The 21,906-nt window shown below is 46.3% G+C and overlaps 2 protein-coding genes across 2 annotated transcripts in view; one reads left to right on the top strand and one right to left on the bottom strand.

Annotated features, from left to right (window-relative positions):
- LOC139421317 (inward rectifier potassium channel 2-like) overlaps positions 1-4,721 on the bottom strand; it is a 37,221-nt gene extending 32,500 nt beyond the window's left edge. The window contains exon 1 of the mRNA XM_071172085.1: positions 4,571-4,721. The gene's annotated coding sequence lies outside the window, so the exon portion shown is untranslated. The remainder of the gene's footprint in view (positions 1-4,570) is intronic.
- A 12,943-nt stretch (positions 4,722-17,664) lies between these two features.
- Positions 17,665-18,989, top strand: LOC139379444 (urotensin-2 receptor-like). Its single transcript, XM_071122258.1, has one exon. The coding sequence runs from the start codon at positions 17,665-17,667 to the stop codon at positions 18,814-18,816; it is 1,152 nt and encodes a 383-aa protein (XP_070978359.1). The 3' UTR covers positions 18,817-18,989.
- Positions 18,990-21,906: the final 2,917 nt, after the last annotated feature.

Raw genomic sequence — 21,906 nt, 5'->3', positions numbered from 1 at the left:
AAATAACATAACTTAACATAACATAACATAACATTTAAGCAATTCGTTCCAGTCATTGGCAGCAGAGAACTGGAAGGAAAGGCGGCCAAATAAGGAATTGGCTTTGGGGGTGACCATTGAAATATACCTGCTGGAGCGTGTGCTACGGGTGGGTGTTGCTATGGTGACCAGTGAGCTGAGATAAGGGGGGACTTTACCTAGCAAAGACTTATAGATGACCTGGAGCCAGTGGGTTTGGCGATGAATATGAAGCGAGGGCCAGCCGACAAGAGCATACAGTTCGCAGTGGTGAGTAGTATATGGGCTTTGGTGACAAAACAGATGGCGCTGTGATAGACTACATCTGTCTGTGGACATGTCTGTGGAACTTGTTCAGTTTATGTCTCAGTTGTTGAATCTTGTTATGTTCATACAAATATGTACACATGTTAAGTTTGCTGAAAATAAACACAGTTGACAGTGAGAGAACATTTATTTTTTTGCTGAGTATATAATAAGGTGACTTGAGTGTGATATATGTTGTCTGTTTAAAACTATGACTGCTGGCCTGGCCTGAGTTTCTTGGCTGTGATGTGAGTGTGACAAGCCAAATATGCAGGATCAATAGGGTCATTGATCAGCGTGGGTCTGAAACCAGGCCACAAAATGGTGCCCTCTCCATGTCACATGGCCCTCTCTTTCAGCTCCCTCCCGTTTTATCTCTCGCTTATTCCTGCTCTCCTTCCCCCTCTCTCGCTCGCTCTCTCTATGGCCGTCAGTCCGTTTCTCTCTTCTCATTTGTTTTTTTACAATGTCAATCTGATTTCAAAACCATTTTCAGTGACATAAAGTTATAGAAGCCTTTATCTCTGAACGTTTCTGGCAGCCTACATGAAGCCATGGCAATTGAAATATGACAACAACAGTGTGTGAACTTCTAGCTCTCGTCCCATCGGATCAATAGACTATTAACTGAAGCATGTTTACCGGTCTCATCGTTCACCACTTTGGCCTGGGCTCTGCTTACAGTGTCAGCTGGACCTGTTCAACGACCGAATACAGAGAACAACAAATAATAACCATCAAGCCTACCCTAGAGGAATGGACTTGTGCACCTGTTTAAAACACTGGACATCTCGTCATACGGCTAGTCGGGTCTAATCTCTCTGGGCTCGGCTGATGAGTCTGAGTGGAACCTGTGTGTCTCCAAATGTACCTAACCTGGTGGCTAGCTCTGGGAGTTAACATCTGTCCTCAGGTCTTAGGAAAGATGACGTCATTATAATGGCACATGCCAACACAGTGGTCTGGACACACACTCACAAACACAAATACACACACACACTCAAACATACAATCATGTGCATTGGCACTGGGCCTTATTCCCTCCAATTGGATGTTTTTCCCTCCCTTGCTCCATCCCCCTCTCCATCCCCCTCTCCATCCCTCTCTCCATCCTTCTCTCCATCCCCCTCTCCATCCCTCGCTCCATTCCCCTCTCCATCCCTCTCTCCATCCTTCTCTCCATCCCCCTCTCCATCCCTCGCTCCATCCCTCTCTCCATCCCCCTATCCTTCCCTCTCTCTATCCTTCTTTCCATCCCCCTCTCCCTCTCTCCATCCCCCTCTCCATCCTTCTCTCCATCCCTCTCTCCATCCCCCTATCCCTCCCTCTCGCTATCCTTCTCTTCATCCCCCTATTCCTCCCTCTCTCTATCCTTCTCTCCATCCCCCTCTCCCTCTCTCCATCCCTCTCTCCATCCCCCTATCCATCACTCTCTCCATCCCTCTCTCCATCCCCCTATCCCTCCCCCTCTCTATCCTTCTCTCCATCCCCCTATCCCTCCCTCTCTCCATCCCCCTATCCCTCCTTCTCTCCATCCTTCTCTCCATCCCCCTCTCCATCCTTCTCTCCATCCCTCTCTCCATCCCTCTCTCCATCCTTCTCTCCATCCCTTGCTCCATCCCCTCTCCCTCCCTCTCTCCATCCTTCTCTCCATCTCTCGCTCCATCCTTCTCTCCATCCCTCGCTCCATCCTTCTCTCCATCCCTCGCTCCATCCATCCCTCTATACTGTGTGCCGTTGTGATCAGGGTCATCTGATGGTCACAATCAGGAAGAGGGGTTAAGAACACTCAGCTGACTTTTGACTTATTTAATCAGTCTTTTAAAATAGACTGAATCGTTAAGTTTCAAATGTATGGCCTTGTTCTGGACAAACCTCTTTATGCTTCCAGCCAGCCCACTCTCTTCTCTCTCTCGTCCTACTCCTCTCTGCTCGTCTTGTTATAAGTAAAGTACCTTAACAACAGATCAGATATTAACTTCTACATTATTACTAAGGTAGCAGCACCCTGGTTAGTTCCTGGTTGGTTTCCCCTCCCTGTCTCTCTGTTCCACTACTAAGTGTGTTCTGTCTTCATGCCATCAGGACCACCACAGTGTGAACAGAGTGATGACAGCTCATCATGGAACCACTAAGGTCTGGAACTGATTACAACCTGCCACTTTTCAGTCTAATAATACACACACTGGACATTTATACAGACACACGTGGAATTAATATAGACGTGAGATCCAACAACACTAGTCATTTGAGGAGAAATAGGATAACGGTCAACGTCAGCTAACTTTTCCAAAGTTATTTGGCAAAACAAGAGAAGGAGAGACACGGGCAAACATTACGCCGACATCTTTATGACACCTGAAGAGCGCCCGGAGGTCAATAATAACTTTGGCTAATTTGGAGTAATTTTTCCCCTCCTCTCTCTCCTCTCTGTTCCTCTTTTTCACTCAATTTCCATCTCTTTCTGTGCTTACGCTTTTGCGCTCTGTAATTCCTCTCTCTCTCTCTCTCTCTCTCTCTCTCTCTCTCTCTCTCTCTCTCTCTCTCTCTCTCTAACTCCCCCCTCTCTCTGTGTGTCCTTCTCTTTCTCTCTCTCATTCCTCCTCTCTCTCTGTGTCCTTATCTTTCAATCAGTAATTCCTCCTCTCTCTCTATATGTCCTTCTCTGTCTCTCTGTAATTCCTGTCTCTCTCTCTTTCTCTCATTCCTCCTCTCTCTCTGTGTCCTCTTTCTCTATATAATTCCTCTCTGTGTGCACTTATTTTCTCTGTGTAACTCCTCTCTCTCTCTGTGTCATTCTCTTTCTCTCTGCAATTCCTCCTCTCTCTCACTGTCCTTCTCTTTCTCTCTAATTCCTCCTTTCCCTCTGTGTCCTTCTCTTTCTCTCTCTAATTCCTCCTCTCTCTCTCTGTCCTTCTCTTTCTCTCTGCAATTCCCCTCTCTCTCTGTGTCCTCTATCTCTCTGTAATACCCCTCTCTCTCTCTCTCTCTCTCTCTCTTTCTCTCTCTCTCTCTCTCTCTCTGTCCTTCTCTTTCTCTCTGTAATTCCCCTCTCTCTCTCTCTCTGTGTACTTCTCTTTCTCTCTCTCATTCCTCATCTCTTGCTGTGCTTCACAGAACACAATCATCTGATAATGACCGAGAGAGATTTGGCACGCAAGGTGGCTAGTAAGTCTGTGAAACTATATATTTTTCTCACACTCCTCCCCTTTCCATCTCTCCGACCTCTCACTATATCCCTAGCTTCAATGGACAGAGTGGATGGTAGAGGGGTAATCCTTGGCCCCAAGTCCAAATACAGCACTCCCTCTCACAGAGCTGCCAAACACTGGCTCACATGGCCCAGGGAACCACACACAGATAACAACATAACTTATGATGATGTAAATGGTGACGATTTCAGCATTATCATCATCCAAATTCTGATTGCTTGAGCTACAGTAAGAGTAGGTAATACAGTTCTGACCTTCAATTACATTTTAAATAACTAAAAAATAATAAAGTAAGGTTCTTCCCAACAGCCCAGTCACAGACAGAGGTCACATAGAAACCCTGTCAAATTATAAAAGCCTGTGGTTTCCAATACTACCATTTTTTTTAGGAATGTTTCTCCATGACCCAAAATAATCAGCCATGAAAACACAGCAATACAGGCCTTTCTTTCCCTTTTCCTTCAACCTATCAGTATACAATGTAGAGATATGTCTGCAGTGGGGTGAAAATCTGTCACTTCGAAGGACAGTTCCACCAAATCCCTTTGGACAATATGTTCCCACTATTCTAGTGAGGATCCCGACCAAAACAGATGACTATTAATGACATGTCGCCAACTAAAAATACACAAAATACAAAACAGACGAGGCTGTTTATAGTTGCTTCCTCGGAAATAAACACCTGACAAATATGAAAATGGACAGATTTACATTGTAAAACACTGTACAAAACAATTGTCAAATAATTAAGAGGCAAGGCATTTTCAAGTGTCTACTATCTGCATGTCTCTAACAGAGAACTTTAAAACAGTGTAAACAGATATTATTTTCACTGCGACATAAACTATATCATATATGTTTGTGGTTTGTCAACTATGAACAACAGCAGGTTATTTCTAATGTCCATGATGCTACCATTTATGGAAGCCTGTGCGCAAATGTCAAAACAGTTATATCGGTTAAAACAGCAAGAGTATTATGATCAAATGTATGTATTTTGGCAACTTATTTAATGCAAAAATTTTATCACTCACCGTTTTATTCACCGTTTATTCGCCATTCAGGACCACCTGATTGCTTTTCTTCATATATGAATTTGTAACACAGGATGTAGCCAGCCTAGTGTAAAGTGTCCGGGACGGGTGCGCTCCTCTCGCTCTGTATGCCCGTGCGTTGGCTCACACCGGGATATTACCCTCGTTGACTGACTGCTACCAGCCACGTCTCGTCGTGCGCTCTGACTGGCTCCTTCTCCCTCCAGCAACAACTGGCTACTTCAAATATCCCCCCACCTGTACTGTGTTGTGACAGTAAAACTAATGGTGTGACAGTAAAACTATTACATTCTGCATATGATTTTATTGTCTAAAGTTTAAATGTAAAGTGGAGAATATTGGTCATACAACGTCAATGAAAAGGCATTGTGAAATGGGTAGGTTGCTCAGCAGCTAAAACATATTTTGTTACCTTCATTTCTGGTGTCATTAATAATGTAAAAGTTTGTCATGCAAATAAAAGGTACTTGTGCAGGAGGCGTGTGTGTGTGTATGTGTAGGCTGTGTGTGTGTATGTATGTGTAGGCTGTGTGTGTGTATGTATGTATGTGTAGGCTGTGTGTGTGTATGTATGTGTAGGCTGTGTGTGTGTATGTATGTATGTGTAGGCTGTGTGTGTGTATGTATGTGTAGGCTGTGTGTGTATGTATGTGTAGGCTGTGTGTGTGTATGTATGTGTAGGCTGTGTGTGTATGTATGTATGTGTAGGCTGTGTGTGTATGTATGTGTAGGCTGTGTGTGTATGTATGTGTAGGCTGTGTGTGTGTATGTATGTATGTGTAGGCTGTGTGTGTGTATGTATGTGTAGGCTGTGTGTGTGTATGTATGTGTAGGCTGTGTGTGTATGTATGTGTAGGCTGTGTGTGTGTATGTATGTATGTGTAGGCTGTGTGTGTGTATGTATGTGTAGGCTGTGTGTGTGTATGTATGTATGTGTAGGCTGTGTGTGTGTGTGTATGTATGTGTAGGCTGTGTGTGTGTATGTATGTATGTGTAGGCTGTGTGTGTGTATGTATGTATGTGTAGGCTGTGTGTGTGTATGTATGTATGTGTAGGCTGTGTGTGTGTATGTGTTTATGTGTAGGCTGTGTGTGTATGTATGTATGTGTAGGCTGTGTGTGTGTATGTATGTATGTGTAGGCTGTGTGTGTGTATGTATGTGTAGGCTGTGTGTGTGTATGTATGTATGTGTAGGCTGTGTGTGTGTATGTATGTATGTGTAGGCTGTGTGTGTGTATGTATGTGTAGGCTGTGTGTGTGTATGTATGTATGTGTAGGCTGTGTGTGTGTATGTATGTATGTGTAGGCTGTGTGTGTGTATGTATGTATGTGTAGGCTGTGTGTGTATGTATGTATGTGTAGGATGTGTGTGTGTGTGTATGTATGTGTAGGCTGTGTGTGTGTGTGTATGTATGTGTAGGCTGTGTGTGTATGTATGTATGTGTAGGCTGTGTGTGTGTATGTATGTGTAGGCTGTGTGTGTATGTATGTGTAGGCTGTGTGTGTATGTATGTGTAGGCTGTGTGTGTGTATGTATGTATGTGTAGGCTGTGTGTGTGTATGTATGTATGTGTAGGCTGTGTGTGTGTATGTATGTGTAGGCTGTGTGTGTGTATGTATGTGTAGGCTGTGTGTGTGTATGTATGTATGTGTAGGCTGTGTGTGTGTATGTATGTGTAGGCTGTGTGTGTGTATGTATGTATGTGTAGGCTGTGTGTGTGTATGTATGTATGTGTAGGCTGTGTGTGTGTATGTATGTGTAGGCTGTGTGTGTGTATGTATGTGTAGGCTGTGTGTGTGTATGTATGTGTAGGCTGTGTGTGTGTATGTATGTGTAGGCTGTGTGTGTATGTATGTGTAGGCTGTGTGTGTATGTATGTGTAGGCTGTGTGTGCGTGTGTTTACTAATACTTCATCTGTTTTAATCTCGGTCAAATTCACCAAGGCCTCTGTCATCTAATGCAAATAGGATCAGACAGCCAGCAGCGCACTGGAAGGTGATGGAAAGGAGGTTAGGGGCTGAAACCAATGATGTCATATCATGACGCTGGGCAATAAAGCATTCACTTTTCTCTGGCTAAAGTTAGCAAATGAATCACATACTGTACAATCATAATAAGGAGTAAATGATCACCTCACTGTGCGAATTAGATATGTAGGATTAATAGGACTACCAGTGATTCAATACATTAGCTGTGGGTTTGTACCGTTATGCCACTGGTCCATCTAGCCATCAGTCTGTCCTTGCATAGTGTGAGAAAGGTACACTGATTGTAATTGATCGATGGAAAATTCTCTCCAGGCAGCGAGAGAGAGAAATAGAGAGAGAGAGAAATGTGTACATGAGAGGGAGAGAGGGAGAGCGGGAAAGATAGAGTAGAGAGAGAGAGAGTGTGTGTACATGTCATGAGAGAGAGGAGAGCAAGAGAGAAAGAGAGATGGAAGAAATACTTAATTATTGCCTCTAACAGCTTTTGAATGTGAAAGTTCATGTTCAGCACAGCAAAGAGAGAGAGAAGGGAGGCATGGTTTTATGAAACAGTTCAATTCAGTGGCATAGACAGAAATTAGTTGGTGGGTGCCCCCCCAAAACATATTTTTACACATTTGCCATGAGGCTGAGAGAACATTTTTAATTTCCTGCAATTAAAGCTAAATATAGGTGTGTTAACTGTGATAAAGGCACTGGGTTATGAGCTGTCTTGTTTGCTAAATAAACAAATGACATAGGCAGTGGCATGGTGCATATAGCCATAGAAGCACATTGACATATGCTTCAATGCAGTCATATTTGTGGCAAATTGGGGTTGTGGCTTTCAGTTAGTTATTTTTGGCAACCCATACTGTGAGAGTGAATGTCATTGCAGTTCATCAAATATGACTAACCCAGTGCACTGCTTGCTATGAATTCTATCTGATGGCATTTGCATGTTTAAGTTAAAAGACAAAAATGTCCCATTTGGAACACTGACAAGTAAACACCATCCTTTATTTTTAAAATCTCAATCTGATTGGATGGGCCTGTCTCCCAGCAGGTGGGCCTGCACCCACCCAGGCCCACCCGTACCTACGCGCCGGGTTCAATTAAAAGATACATCCCATCATTCAGAACATGCTTCCCCTAAAGATGTGTAATTGGCATTTCCAGCTCAAGGGCAGGCTAAGCTTTTTCTAGGGTGTTTATCTGGGTAGAGTAGAGGGATGGTGCTTTAGCAACACATAACCACCAGAGAGCAGATGTCAGCCATTTTTGCAATCATCACCAAAGTGCTTGCAGCAACCAAGGAGGTTTGGGCTTATTTTAATTTTTTACCCCTTTTTCTCCCCAATTGGTAGTTACAGTCTTGTCCCATCGCTGCAACTCCCGTACGGACTCGGGAGAGGTGGCCGGCTGCAACAGAGTCTGAGCCATTTATTTGACCATTTTCATGTGGCTTGTTTCAGAGTATAGGGGTTTCTTTTTTATGATTGTCAAGTGATTTGACACTAAATATATTGCATCCTACACCAATACTGTAATTATTACATAACTATTACATTAAAATGATCATAATAGATAGTTAAACTACAGTTACATTGAATAAATGCTTTATAACCCTCTCAGCATCTGGGAGAAAGAAGACAAGACGGATATGTCCAATAGTTCCACTGATCTGCTCATCACAGTGATGGAGACCATCTCCCTCCTCTGCAGTAAGACCTTGGCTGCAGAGATATCATTCCACATGGGCCCACTAAAATTCTGATCTGGGACAAAGAGAGTAACAGTTTCCAGATTTTGTCATGGTCACAGAATGTCCAAATCAAATGCTCCAGGATTCAGGAGGAGGAGGAGAGACCATCTTGGTTCAATCTGTGGCTTTGAGGTTCTCCAGACTTCACTGCCTGTCAAAAGAGACTAGAAACGTCATATATAAGTGATTCAGAGGCGCAGGTTAAACTGTTCCTCCCTTAGAGCAGCCATCAGCAGTTCATATGACTCCTGTGGGATGCCACATCCAACACGATCTCACAAACTCACTGATATATAGGATGTTCGTCCAAAAGACACAAACATCGATTTGCGAGGCTTCAGTCAAACGTTCAATACTGCTGTCAACCTTTCCTCAGAGACCGGCCACATCACTGTTACTCTGACTACATGGGACAGTAGCAATTGAGGGGGGAGAAGGACTACCAATGCGGAGGTAACTCTTCCTGTGCCATAAAGATCTAGACCTATTGGCAGAGGCCAGTCTCGCTGAAAGACATATCGGCATCTGTTGTGCTGGTAAATGACAACACAATAAAGCCAAATCAACTCTTGCTCTGTGGATTAGTGAAAGTGAAACATCTTGTTTAGAGTCCTACATAGGCCTGTGTGCGGAGAGGGATCAATAACTCATCGCGAGCGCGGCGAATCAGCCGGAAGAAACAACCGTTTGTCACGCAGAAAAGATGTCCGCCCATTTAATTATTAGTATGGGAAGCTGGCCAACCGGTGGGCAATTTGTCAGTCAGTCGTTGAGAAACAGGAATAAATTAATTAACATAATGAAGGTATAGCGGAAGGACAGCACGAGAAGTCGGAGGTGATTATTTGGTGTTATTTAATTTCTGTCATGACAGGCTACTAAAGTTACTTCCCTTGTAACTACCACTCACAGATGCTGATATATAGAAAAATAAAAACTGTTTTTCCAAGGAGAGTGTGATTCCAAGCTCAGTTTGAGTGTGATTCCAAGCTCAGTTTGAGTGTGATTCCAAGGTCAGTTTGAGTGTGATTCCAAGGTCAGTTTGAGTGTGATTCCAAGCTCAGTTTGAGTGTGATTCCAAGCTCAGTTTGAGTGTGATTTCAAGCTCAGTTTGAGTGTGATTCCAAGCTCAGTTTGTGTGTGATTCCAAGCTCAGTTTGAGTGTGATTCCAAGCTCAGTTTGAGTGTGATTCCAAGGTCAGTTTGAGTGTGATTCCAAGGTCAGTTTGAGTGTGATTTCAAGCTCAGTTTGTGTGTGATTCCAAGCTCAGTTTGAGTGTGATTTCAAGCTCAGTTTGTGTGTGATTCCAAGCTCAGTTTGAGTGTGATTCCAAGCTCAGTTTGAGTGTGATTTCAAGCTCAGTTTGAGTGTGATTCCAAGCTCAGTTTGAGTGTGATTTCAAGCTCAGTTTGTGTGTGATTCCAAGCTCAGTTTGAGTGTGATTCCAAGCTCAGTTTGAGTGTGATTCCAAGCTCAGTTTGAGTGTGATTCCAAGGTCAGTTTGAGTGTGATTCCAAGGTCAGTTTGAGTGTGATTTCAAGCTCAGTTTGTGTGTGATTCCAAGCTCAGTTTGAGTGGGATTCCAAGCTCAGTTTGAGTGTGATTCCAAGCTCAGTTTGAGTGTGATTCCAAGCTCAGTTTGAGTGTGATTTCAAGCTCAGTTTGAGTGTGATTCCAAGGTCAGTTTGAGTGTGATTTCAAGCTCAGTTTGAGTGTGATTCCAAGCTCAGTTTGAGTGTGATTTCAAGCTCAGTTTGTGTGTGATTCCAAGCTCAGTTTGAGTGTGATTCCAAGCTCAGTTTGAGTGTGATTCCAAGCTCAGTTTGAGTGTGATTCCAAGGTCAGTTTGAGTGTGATTTCAAGCTCAGTTTGAGTGTGATTCCAAGGTCAGTTTGAGTGTGATTTCAAGCTCAGTTTGAGTGTGATTCCAAGCTCAGTTTGAGTGTGATTTCAAGCTCAGTTTGAGTGTGATTCCAAGCTCAGTTTGTGTGTGATTTCAAGCTCAGTTTGAGTGGGATTTCAAGCTCAGTTTGAGTGTGATTTCAAGCTCAGTTTGAGTGTGATTTCAAGCTCAGTTTGAGTGGGATTTCAAGCTCAGTTTGAGTGTGATTTCAAGCTCAGTTCTGTTTTATAGTCATAACCTCTGGAACTCTCAGCAGTAGTCTACAGAGACACGTCAGAAGGATTGTGGGTCACATGGAAGGCTTCACACCTAATTTACATCAGAACAATACGGATGAATTACATACATCAGACACACACCTGACTTACATCAGCCTACACAACACTGGATGAATTACATACATCAGACACACACCTGACTTACATCTGGCTACACAACACTGGATGAATGACATACATCAGAACAATACGGATGAATTACATACATCAGACACACACCTGACTTACATCTGGCTACACAACACTGGATGAATTACATACATCAGACACACACCTGACTTACATCTGGCTACACAACACTGGATGAATTACATACATCAGACACACACCTGACTTACATCAGAACAATACGGATGAATGACATACATCAGACACACACCTGACTTACATCAGAACAATACGGATGAATGACATACATCAGACACACACCTGACTTACATCAGAACAATACGGATGAATGACATACATCAGACACACACCTGACTTACATCAGAACAATACGGATGAATGACATACATCAGACACACACCTGACTTACATCAGAACAATACGGATGAATGACATACATCAGACACACACCTGACTTACATCAGAACAATACGGATAACTGTTGGCTGTCATGAAATACTGAAATATAATGTCTGTTGTCATCATTGTCATGACAGCGTAGTACCACTGTGACAGCTGCCTCAAGGATATGGTTCCTACCTTGGTATATTACAATTTACCTCTGTCATCCAAGGGTTTAGACCAGCCAGTTCTCTATGTGATGTCCAGCGACAGCTAGATCCAGGTCCCTTCCAGACACAACCTAAAACAACATAAATGATCAGCACAACAATGGTCAGGAGGAGAATGAAGACCCTGGTTTGGGGTCAGTTTCAATGATGAAAGAAATAGATAATAGTTCAGAAAATAAGAAATGATATAATTGATCTGAAGTCACATCTCTGAATGAGGTTATTCTTCGTCCCTCAAATGTGAATTGAAACAACTGTAGACTAGGTTAAGATGCTGCAGTCACAGCTCAAGTGCATGTAATTAGAGATTACACCAGACAGCACTGTCATGTGAACAGAGATCGATGGGCTGGATGTGTACCACAGAAGAAAACAAGCCGCATACCATCTCAGATTAACTTCCCTTCTCATCCCCCCTTCTCTCCATTTCTCCCCTCTTTCCCCCAATTTGTCGTTCTCAATTTTCTCCTCATTTGTCTGAGTCAACATTGACCTCTAAATTATCTCGCCTAACTATTTCCATTTCCATCTCTATCTTTCTCTCTATCTCTGTCCACTTGAGAGCCCAAGCAGTGAGCACCCAGAGCTCACTGCTCTCTCCCGTCTTTGGCCTTTCCTTCTACCTTTCTTCATCCCTGTCTATATACACTGTATCTCTATTTCAGTCCATTGTTCTGTCTGTATCGGAGCAAGCCTATGTCCCTGTACCCCTCCTAGCCCCTCTCCCTCCAGCTTCTCCCACCCCTAGCCCTTCTCCCTCCTAGCCCCTCTCCCTCCTAGCCCCTCTCCCTCCAGCTTCTCCCACCCCTAGCCCCTCTCCCTCCTAGCCCCTCTCCCTCCTAGCCCCTCTCCCTCCTAGCCCCTCTCCCTCCTAGCCCCTCTCCCTCCAGCTTCTCCAGTCCCTAGCCCCTCTCCCTCCTAGCCCCTCTCCCTCCAGCTTCTCCCACCCCTAGCCCCTCTCCCTCCTAGCCCCTCTCCCTCCTAGCCCCTCTCCCTCCAGCTTCTCCAGTCCCTAGCCCCTCTCCCTCCTAGCCCCTCTCCCTCCAGCTTCTCCCACCCCTAGCCCCTCTCCCTCCTAGCCCCTCTCCCTCCTAGCCCCTCTCCCTCCAGCTTCTCCAGTCCCTAGCCCCTCTCCCTCCAGCTTCTCCCGCCCCTAGCCCCTCTCCCTCCTAGCCCCTCTCCCTCCAGCTTCTCCCGCCCCTAGTCCCTCTCCCTCCTAGCCCCCCTCCCTCCTAGCCCCTCTCCCTCCAGCTTCTCCTGTCCCTAGTCCCTCTCCCTCCTAGCCCCTCTCCCTCCAGCTTCTCCAGTCCCTAGCCCCTCTCCCTCCTAGCCCCTCTCCCTCCAGCTTCTCCCACCCCTAGCCCCTCTCCCTCCTAGCCCCTCTCCCTCCTAGCCCCTCTCCCTCCAGCTTCTCCAGTCCCTAGCCCCTCTCCCTCCTAGCCCCTCTCCCTCCAGCTTCTCCCACCCCTAGCCCCTCTCCCTCCTAGCCCCTCTCCCTCCTAGCCCCTCTCCCTCCAGCTTCTCCAGTCCCTAGCCCCTCTCCCTCCAGCTTCTCCCGCCCCTAGCCCCTCTCCCTCCTAGCCCCTCTCCCTCCAGCTTCTCCCGCCCCTAGTCCCTCTCCCTCCTAGCCCCCCTCCCTCCTAGCCCCTCTCCCTCCAGCTTCTCCTGTCCCTAGTCCCTCTCCCTCCTAGCCCCTCTCCCTCCTAGCCCCTCTCCCTCCAGCTGCCCCCGCCCCTAATCCCTCTCCCTCCAGCTTCTCCCGCCCCTAGCCCCTCTCCCTCCTAGCCCCTCTCCCCCCAGCTTCTCCTGTCCCTAGTCCCTCCTAGCCCCTCTCCCTCCTAGCCCCTCTCCCTCCAGCTGCTCCCGCCCCTAATCCCTCTCCCTCGAGCTTCTCCCGCCCCTAGCCCCTCTCCCTCCTAGCCCCTCTCCCTCCTAGCCCCTCTCCCCCAGCTTCTCCTGTCCCTAGTCCCTCCTAGCCCCTCTCCCTCCTAGCCCCTCTCCCTCCAGCTTCTCCCGCCCCTAGCCCCTCTCCCTCCAAGCCCCTCTCCCTCCAGCTTCTCCCGCCCCTAGCCCTCTCCCTCCTAGCTCCTCTCCCTCCAGCTTCTCCCGCCCCTAGCCCCCCCTCCCTCCTAGCCCCTCTCCCTCCAGCTTCTCCTGCCCCTAGCCCCCCTCCCTCCTAGCCCCTCTCCCTCCAGCTTCTCCCGCCCCTAGCCCCTCTCCCTCCTAGCCCCTCTCCCTCCTAGCCCCTCTCCCTACAGCTTCTCCCGCCCCTAGCCCCTCTCCCTTCAAGCTCCTCTCCCTCCAGCTTCTCCCGCCCCTAGCCCCCTCTCCCTCCTAACCACTCTCCCTCCAGCTTCCCCCCCAGCCCCTCTCCCCCCTTAGCCCCTCTCCCCCTAACCCTCTCCTCCTTCTTTGGCATGCCCGTGCCAGGTATTTGTTCAAATTCCTCACACCCTGCGGGGCTAGGTATGTCCCCCCACCCTCCCTCTCTCTACTTCTCGTCTTTATCTCAGTCGGTATTGTGTTCTCTTGCTAACACATGTATGGGACATCAAGACCAGACAGTAATCATGCTAAGAGTCGTACAGTGCACAGGTTAATACTCAATAAGTACCACACACAATCAGGTCAATGTGGCTGAGTTGCTAGGGGCATAGTGGTGCTGGCAGACCCAAGATGGTGGTTTTAATTCCCGGGCACAAGCCTGAATGTGAGTTAGAAGTTTCTTCTATGCTTAATGACCAAATCATTGCTATTTGAACTTGTTTCTGACATGGAAATATGTAATTCAAAATTCAGACATCCCACCACCATATAATGCTGTGTGTGTGTGTGTGTGTGTGTGTGTGTGTGTGTGTGTGTGTGTGTGTGTGTGTGTGTGTGTGTGTGTGTGTGTGTGTGTGTGTAGTATTGACATTGGGCTGTAGTTGAAGTGCGTTAGTTATTGCAGCGCTCCCCGAAATGACAGCAAATAACGACGTCTCACTGGTGTGTCAGCACGTCTGTCCGTCTGCCTCCTGTCCTGTTCTGGTCTGTTTCACTGGAAAGCCTCATGAGTCACACATTTTAACTGGAAGATACTGGAACTAACACGCATATGTGTGTTTGTGTAATCTAGATACTTATTCAATTTACAGTATGTTGCGGCAGAACGTTGCTGATTGTAGTTCTGTCTGTTGGATTGGCTGGTGCAATTGAGGATTGATTCCTTTTGGGGTCGATAAAGTTACATTTTTACATTTGAATCATTTAGCAGATGCTCTTAACCAGAGCAACTTACAGGAGCAATTAGGGTTAAGTGCCTTGCTGAAGGGCACAACAACATAATTTCCCCACCTTGTTGGCACTGTGATTCGAACCAGCAACCTTTCCGTTACTCGCCCAACTCTCTATCCGCTAGGCTGCCTGCCGCTCTTTACCTTATCTTAACCAGTCCCAATTGAGTGATTGACTTTGTAATTAAAGAAACACACGAGTGTAAATTTCACTGAAAGACTATTCTCGTGCGTCATCGTGACTCTTACTGGAAGGTGCATGTTCAGTAAACCCTAGTAACGTAATGTCTGTAATGAAGAATGTACAATTTAGTTAATTCATAGCAACAATGTTTGTACAATATGTATTGTACTCTAGTCTAGTGTACTCACCATTGGTTTTGTTCTTGTGTTGTTCATTTTTGTGTCATGTTGTTATAAAGTAATTAAGCCTACTGTTTATTGCACTGGCAGGAGAAATATTGCATAATTCATTTCAAAGTGATTCACTGATTCACAGTGAATAGCATTAGTATGTCTTGGCCTAGGCTATGAGGGAGTCAGATACTGTTTTTATTTATTTATTTTTTAAAACATTTTATTTAACTAGAAAAGTCCATTAAGAACGAATTCTTATTTTACAATGACGGTCTACCCCGGCCAAACACTCCCTTAACCCAGGCAACGCAGGGCCAAACACTCCCTTAACCCAGGCGACGCAGGGCCAAACACTCCCTTAACCCAGGCGACGCAGGGCCAAACACTCCCTTAACCCAGGCGACGCAGGGCCAATTGTGCGCCGCTCTATGGGACATTTAAGTATTTGTAGTAATATAACATCCTATTTAAAATAAACTAGCTTTATATAGAATAGAATAAATATGATCTAGATATGCATTAGGGAAGCTTGAAGAGTGTCCAAACTTTCACTATTTGACAATAACCATTTACTGTACGGACTTGATTATAGGCTGCATGAATGACAGCTATAATAGTTACTTTAACCACGACCTTTAATAACTGACTCTACGCTGTGAGCACGTCTGTTTCTCCTCCTTCCCCTCCCGTGGACTCGTAGACACACCAGAGACTGGGCCGAGGGGGCGAGAGCCACACTATGAGGAGGGAGAGGAGAGGAAACATAGCATTGCGAGGCACAAAGTTAGGTGGAACAGCTTTAGATCCATCAACCATCACCTGTCTGACAACGAATAATAAAGATTTGAGGATATCTATTTTTTCTATAGACAAAAACTGGACCAACTATAGGCCTCTGTGGATTTTTGAATGGAAACTGAATCGGACATTCAGACAAATTAAATGGATGATGATGTTATTTGCAACTACCGGAATTGGATTGAATAAGGTAAAGACAACTCAACAGATTATATAGCCTACTTTAAAAAGGTGTATTTGTGGTCTTGGCTAGAGCAGTCTGTAATAAAGAGCTCTGGTCTTGGATATACACTTCTGTGGAAGAATTGTCTAATGCTGGGTGGATACACTACCTATTCATCTGACCATTTAGCCTAAATGAATATTATCAATAATTAACAAGTCATCATTAGGCCTACTCTACTCTTCAGTCAGTCTTTTCAGTTATGTTTATGTCACTGTGTTTACCGTAGGCCGAGGCCTGTTTGTCAACATTTTTATTAAATTCAAACCTCATTTATATTCTCTGATAAAATGTTGTATTTGGAGCTTGCACAAATATTTTCACAAAATAATACCTGTCACCTACATTTAGAAGACATAGCCTAACCGTTTTAGATTATGATGTGGTAGCCTTGGCCTAATATTTTTAGAAAGCTAAATTAGGCTAAAATATTAAATATCTAAGTAACAATCTAAGGAAAGAAACCTCCAGTAAAAATGCAACAGTCTGAATGTCCATTTGTTAAAGATATTAACAGAGATGTTATTTTAGGGGGCACATTAAACCCGTGGGACATGGGCCACAGCGGGAGTTCGGCAGGCCCTCTACAGTTCAACAGTAGCTCTTAACCCCGGTACTGCCGGAGCCAACATGTGTCATAGGCTTTTTTCTGCACTCTATCTTTACCCCTCGATCTGCTTTGACGTTACCGCGTACAATTACAATCACTACATTTACCACTACGCCGAGAGTTATAAATGAGGTTGGATAGGTTATTTGGATTCGCCTATAGGAAACCACGTTGAAGTCTATACTTGTGTGTTTATAACCATTATTAACTTATTATAATTAGCCTAATGTAGATATCGCAATGTTTTGTTTAATGAAACAGTGGGTTTCAAACCTCATTTTATGCCCTAATAAATCACCGAGCAAAACACTATGTTTTATTGCCTACAACATGGGTTCTCTCTGTCTCCTGCCTTGCTCTTCCTATCCCCAGCCACAGCGGTGTAGCAAGCCGATGGAATTTCATAAACTGGTGAGGAATATGTTCTGTGACGTAAAAAAATTAGGGACAGCTTGACGCCGGAGTCTCTGCATTCTCGTGCCCAAATGTGCACGTAGACATAAATCTGGAAAGGGCCGAAAAACGCGTCAGCTTGCTTGCCTCATGTTCAACTTCATGAGGCGCGAGGTGAACATTTGTATGCGTCGGGTTCCACAGTTCGTTTCGTGCCATTAAATTGTTGCCCACAACCAGCGGTGCGACCTTAACAGGAGTGCAGGGGGTTCATCAGTAAATGTATGATCTACAACTGGCTCTACACCCCTACACAGAAAAGCCAGTGTGAAAAAAAGCACCATAAACTTATCTAGAATTGAAGCTTTGCCAATACGACTTCTATGATGATGCCTTTCTAAAATGCCTCTGTTACTGGGACTACTACACAAATACAATACATTGACAGAACATCCATCCATATGCCAAAAACAAAATGGCCAAAAAGAGGCAGAATACAGTTGTGTGGCAAATCATTAAATGCTGTAGATGCTTTTCAAAAGGCCATTTTCTGTGTTTCAATGCTAATACATATAACTTTCTCCTCTCCCATTTCCCTTTCATCTCCTATGTCTACGCCCCACACTCTTACTATTGTCCACCACCAAAACCCTCCCATCCAGCCAAGTGGAATCAAAATAATAGTTCCTCTCCCTCTGACATTTATATAAACCCAGCTAACCTCTACACCACCACCATTTCAGAAGTTTCAACTAAAAAGTATGGATTTCTCTAGCTCCCTGCCTCCCTCACCTTCTCCATTATACACCTCCCCCTTCATCCCCAACTCCTCCTTCCCCTCCGCCTCTCCATACATCTCTCCTTCCCCCAGCCTGGCCTCAACCGCTCTCTTCTGCTCCCTCCTGTCCCTCCTGGCTCTCCTGGGCATTGGGGGGAACCTCTACACCATGGGTCTCCTCATCAGACGCAGGAGAGGCAGGAGGAGGCGAGGGTGTTCTAGCTGCTGTTTAGGAGGGAGAGGAGTACCGTTACCATCCTGCCTCTCCTCCTCTCCCCCCTCCCTCTCCCCTTCCTCCTCTCCCACCTCCTCTTCCTCCACCTCCCTCCATCTCCAGGTGCTGAGTCTAGCTCTGGCGGACCTCCTCTACCTCTTCACGGCTCCCTTCATTGTGTACGACAGCCTGGCGGCTGACTGGGCGTTTGGGGAGCTGGGCTGTCGCCTCCTCTTCAGCCTGGACCTGATCACCCTGCACGCCTCCATCTACACCCTCACCGCCATGAGTCTGGACCGCTATCGGGCTGTGGCCAACCCCCTGGCCACCTCGTCCTCCCACTCCTCTGGGTTGCTCCGTGTGGCCCTGGCCTGGGGCCTGGCGGTGGCCCTCAGCCTGCCCATGATGATCACCCTCCACCTGGAGGACGGAGACGACGGACAGCTGTGTGTCCCTGCCTGGGACGAGCAGAGCTCCAAAGTGTATATGAGCGTGCTGTTCTGTACCAGTATGATAGGGCCGGGGCTGGCCATCGGGGCGCTGTATGCTACTCTGGGCCGTCTCTACTGGGTGTCCCAGACCCAGCCCTGGGCCAGTGGTAGTGGGGGTAGCACGTCCTACCCTCCGCGGGCCCCAAGGCCCAAGGTCCTGCTCCTCATCCTGGGGATAGTTCTGGCCTTCTGGGCCTGTTTCTTGCCCTTCTGGGTGTGGCAGCTGCTGCCGCTATACCGGCCCGACATGCTGCGGACAGTACCGGTGGGTACCCAGGTGACGGTGAACCGGATCCTAACGGGGCTGACGTACGGGAACTCTTGCGTGAACCCATTCTTCTACACGCTGCTCACAGGGGGGAAACGACGGAGGAACAGGCAGACACCGACGTCAGCGAATCAGCTCTGCCGCAAGAGCAGTCCGCAGTAGTGTTCGTGACAACACAGACAGTCCGGTATAATAGACTGCTCTGGGGGCTGGTGGGGGGCTGCTTACAAACTGTCCGATTCAAACACCCCCGTCTCCCCCTGAAATATCAAAGGGCATTTCACTGTGTGATTGTTACTTCATAAGGACTATATTAAAGACAGCACTTTGTATGCACGGATGTGACTGGACCATACTTCCTATTTGGAGATTAAAAATGTGACGGGCTGAGCGAAAATACCAAAGCTTCAAAACTTGAGAAATATCTCATTGATTGTATGAATTCACAAAAATACATGGAGTATGACAACAGGGAAGCAGCGTTTGTGTGTTCTGTTATCATTTAGGGGGCTTTAGTGAGGACCTCGTGTCACGGACCCTTAACGTTTGATATGCACGCCTAAAGTCAGACCTTTTTTATTAGCAATACCTGCATGTTGGGTTTGGACTTTTATTTTGTAATGAACTCTGCAATGCTTTGCATGGTGACGATGACGCCTGTATTTATATCCAGTTTGGTGTGTATAATATGATATAATATATCAAATAAAAACATGCTTTATATACTAGAGTCTATGTCACAGGTTTTTTGTTCCCTAGAGGAGAGGATGTGTTCCTCCTGACCCCTCAGAAAAGAACACAACATAACTGAAAATACAGATCTCATACCCACAGTTTTATGGTATTTATGACAATAGCAGACGAGGGGAGAAAAAGAGATATGGCCAGAGAGAGAGACTGAGAAAAAGAGGGATGGCCAGAGAGAGAGAGACAGTGAGAAAAAGAGGGATGGCCAGAGAGAGAGAGAGACAGTGAGAAAAAGAGATATGGCCAGAGAGAGAGAGACAGTGAGAAAAAGAGGGATGGCCAGAGAGAGAGAGACAGTGAGAAAAAGAGGGATGGCCAGAGAGAGTGAGCAAAGAGATGTAGAGGGAAGGAGGGGGACAGAAGGCGAGAAGAAGGAGCGACAGAAAAAGAGAGAAAAAAGCAGAGAAGGAAAGGCCAAGAAGAAAGTGCTGAGTGGAAAAATCCCTGGACTTGAGTTTGCACTCATACTTTTATTTGTGTGTCTGTGTCAGCATGTCTGTGAGTCTCTCAGGTCTTCCCCTTCCCTGTGTGTGTTCGTTGGGCAGTCTCTCTGTGTGTCTCCTTGTAGCAACGGTGTGTCTGTCTGTGTCTGACTCAAACACTGACTGTACTGTACACCCAACAAAACCCTGTGGCTCTTTGATGCAGATGAGCAAATATTGTTGTTTGACAGTGAGGAGTGAGGTTGTGGGGGATAGGGGGCTGGGTGGCGGGGGGGGTTATGGTCTGGGTGGTGGGAGGGATAAGGGGTTGGGTGGTGGGAGGGTTATGGTCTGGGTGGTGGGAGGGATAGGGGGTTGGGTGGTGGAGACATATGTGAAGGAGTTTGTTTAGAAGTATTGTGCGGATGCATTTAAGAGAGGGGAGAAGAACAATGGACTTGTTGATGCATGTCAAGCTGCTAATCAGTGGGAATAGGGGACAGGTGTGTGTAATGAAAGTTCCGGAGGGACCCGTGACAGTAACGCCCCCCCCCGAGGTGCTGCACCAGCAGCGCAACGACACCTGCCTCGAGGACGATCACAGGAACGCAGTGCGGGTCGTTCAGGACTTGATGCAGCTGCCGAACTTGCGTCATTGTCAGACAGGCCAGTTGCCGCTGCCGAAGTTGCGGTGGCGTCGGATGGACCAGTGGGGTCTGTCGGACCGGTTGTGGCGGCGTCGGACGGACCGGTTGTGGCTGCTGAAGTGGCGAAGTCGGACGGCCCATTTGCAGCTGCCGAAGTTTCAATCCTGTGTTTTTGTTACGTGTTCGTTTGGTCTTCGTCCCCATGCCCTTACACGGCACGCCGTAATTCGGGCTTAATTAAAAACCCTATTACGCATTCCTGCACCTGTCTCCCGATTCTCTTCATACCAACGTGACAATGCAGACTTGAAAAATGGAGGTAATCAAACTAAATTATATAGAGAGACCATGTAGCATTCATTTTAAATATACAGTGCATTCGGAAAGTATTCAGACACCTTGACTTTTTCCACCTTTTGTTACCTTTCAGCCTTTTTAAAATATATATTTTTATATATTTTTGCCAATTTATAAAAAAAAAAAACAGAAATATCACATTTACATAAGTATTCAGACTCTTTACTCAGTACTTTGTTGAAGCACCTTTGGAAGAGATTACATGCTCGAGTCTTCTTGGGTATGACGCTAAAAGTTTGGCACACCTGTATTTGGGGAGTTTCTTACATTATTTTCTGCAGATCCTCTCAAGCTCTGTCAGGTTGGATGAGGAGCGTCGCTGAACAGCTATTGTCAGGTCTCTCCAGAGATGTTGGATCGGGTTCAAGTCCGGTCTCTGGCTGGGCCACTCAAGGACATTCAGAGACTTGTCCCAAAGCCACTCCAGCGTTTTCTTGGCTGTTTGCTTAGGGTTGCTGTCCTGTTGGAAGGTGAGCCTTCGCCCCAGTCTGAGGTCCTGAGTGCTCTGGAGCAGGTTTTCATCAAGGATCTCTCTGTACTTTGCTCCATTCATCTCTCCCTCAATCCTGACTAGTCTCCCAGTCCCTACCGCTGAAAAACACCCCCAAAGCATGATGCTGCCACCACCATGCTTCATCGTAGGGATGGTATTGGCCAGGTGATGAGCGGACCTGGTTTCCTCCAGATGTGATGCTTGGCATTCAGGCCAAAGAGTTCAATCTTGGTTTCATCAGACCAGTGACTCATGGTCTGAGTTTTCTGGGTCCTTTTGGCAAACTCCAAGCGGGCTGTCATGTGCCTTTTACTGAGGAGTGGTTTCCTTCTGGCCACTCTACCATAAAGGCCTGATTGGTGGAGTGCTGCAGAGATGGTTGTCCTTCTGGAAGGTTCTCCCATCTCCACAGAGGAACTCTGGAGCTCTGTCAGAGTGACCATTGGGTTATTGGTCACCTCCCTGACCAAGGCCCTTCTCCCCAGATTTCTCAGTTTGGCCAGACAGCCAGCTCTACTCTATGCTTACTCTAAACTTCTTCCATTTAAGAATGATGGAGGCCACTGTGTTCTTGGGGACATTCAAC

This window comes from Oncorhynchus clarkii, chromosome 2 (genome assembly GCF_045791955.1).
Source record: "Oncorhynchus clarkii lewisi isolate Uvic-CL-2024 chromosome 2, UVic_Ocla_1.0, whole genome shotgun sequence".
NCBI lineage: Eukaryota > Metazoa > Chordata > Actinopteri > Salmoniformes > Salmonidae > Oncorhynchus > Oncorhynchus clarkii.
Note: the sequence above shows the minus strand (reverse complement) of the source record. Positions and strands in the feature narration are given on the sequence as shown.

Excerpts from the sequence above, each read along its gene's own strand:
- LOC139379444 (XM_071122258.1), top strand. The coding sequence starts at position 17,665 with ATGGATTTCTCTAGCTCCCTGCCTCCCTCACCTTCTCCATTATACACC.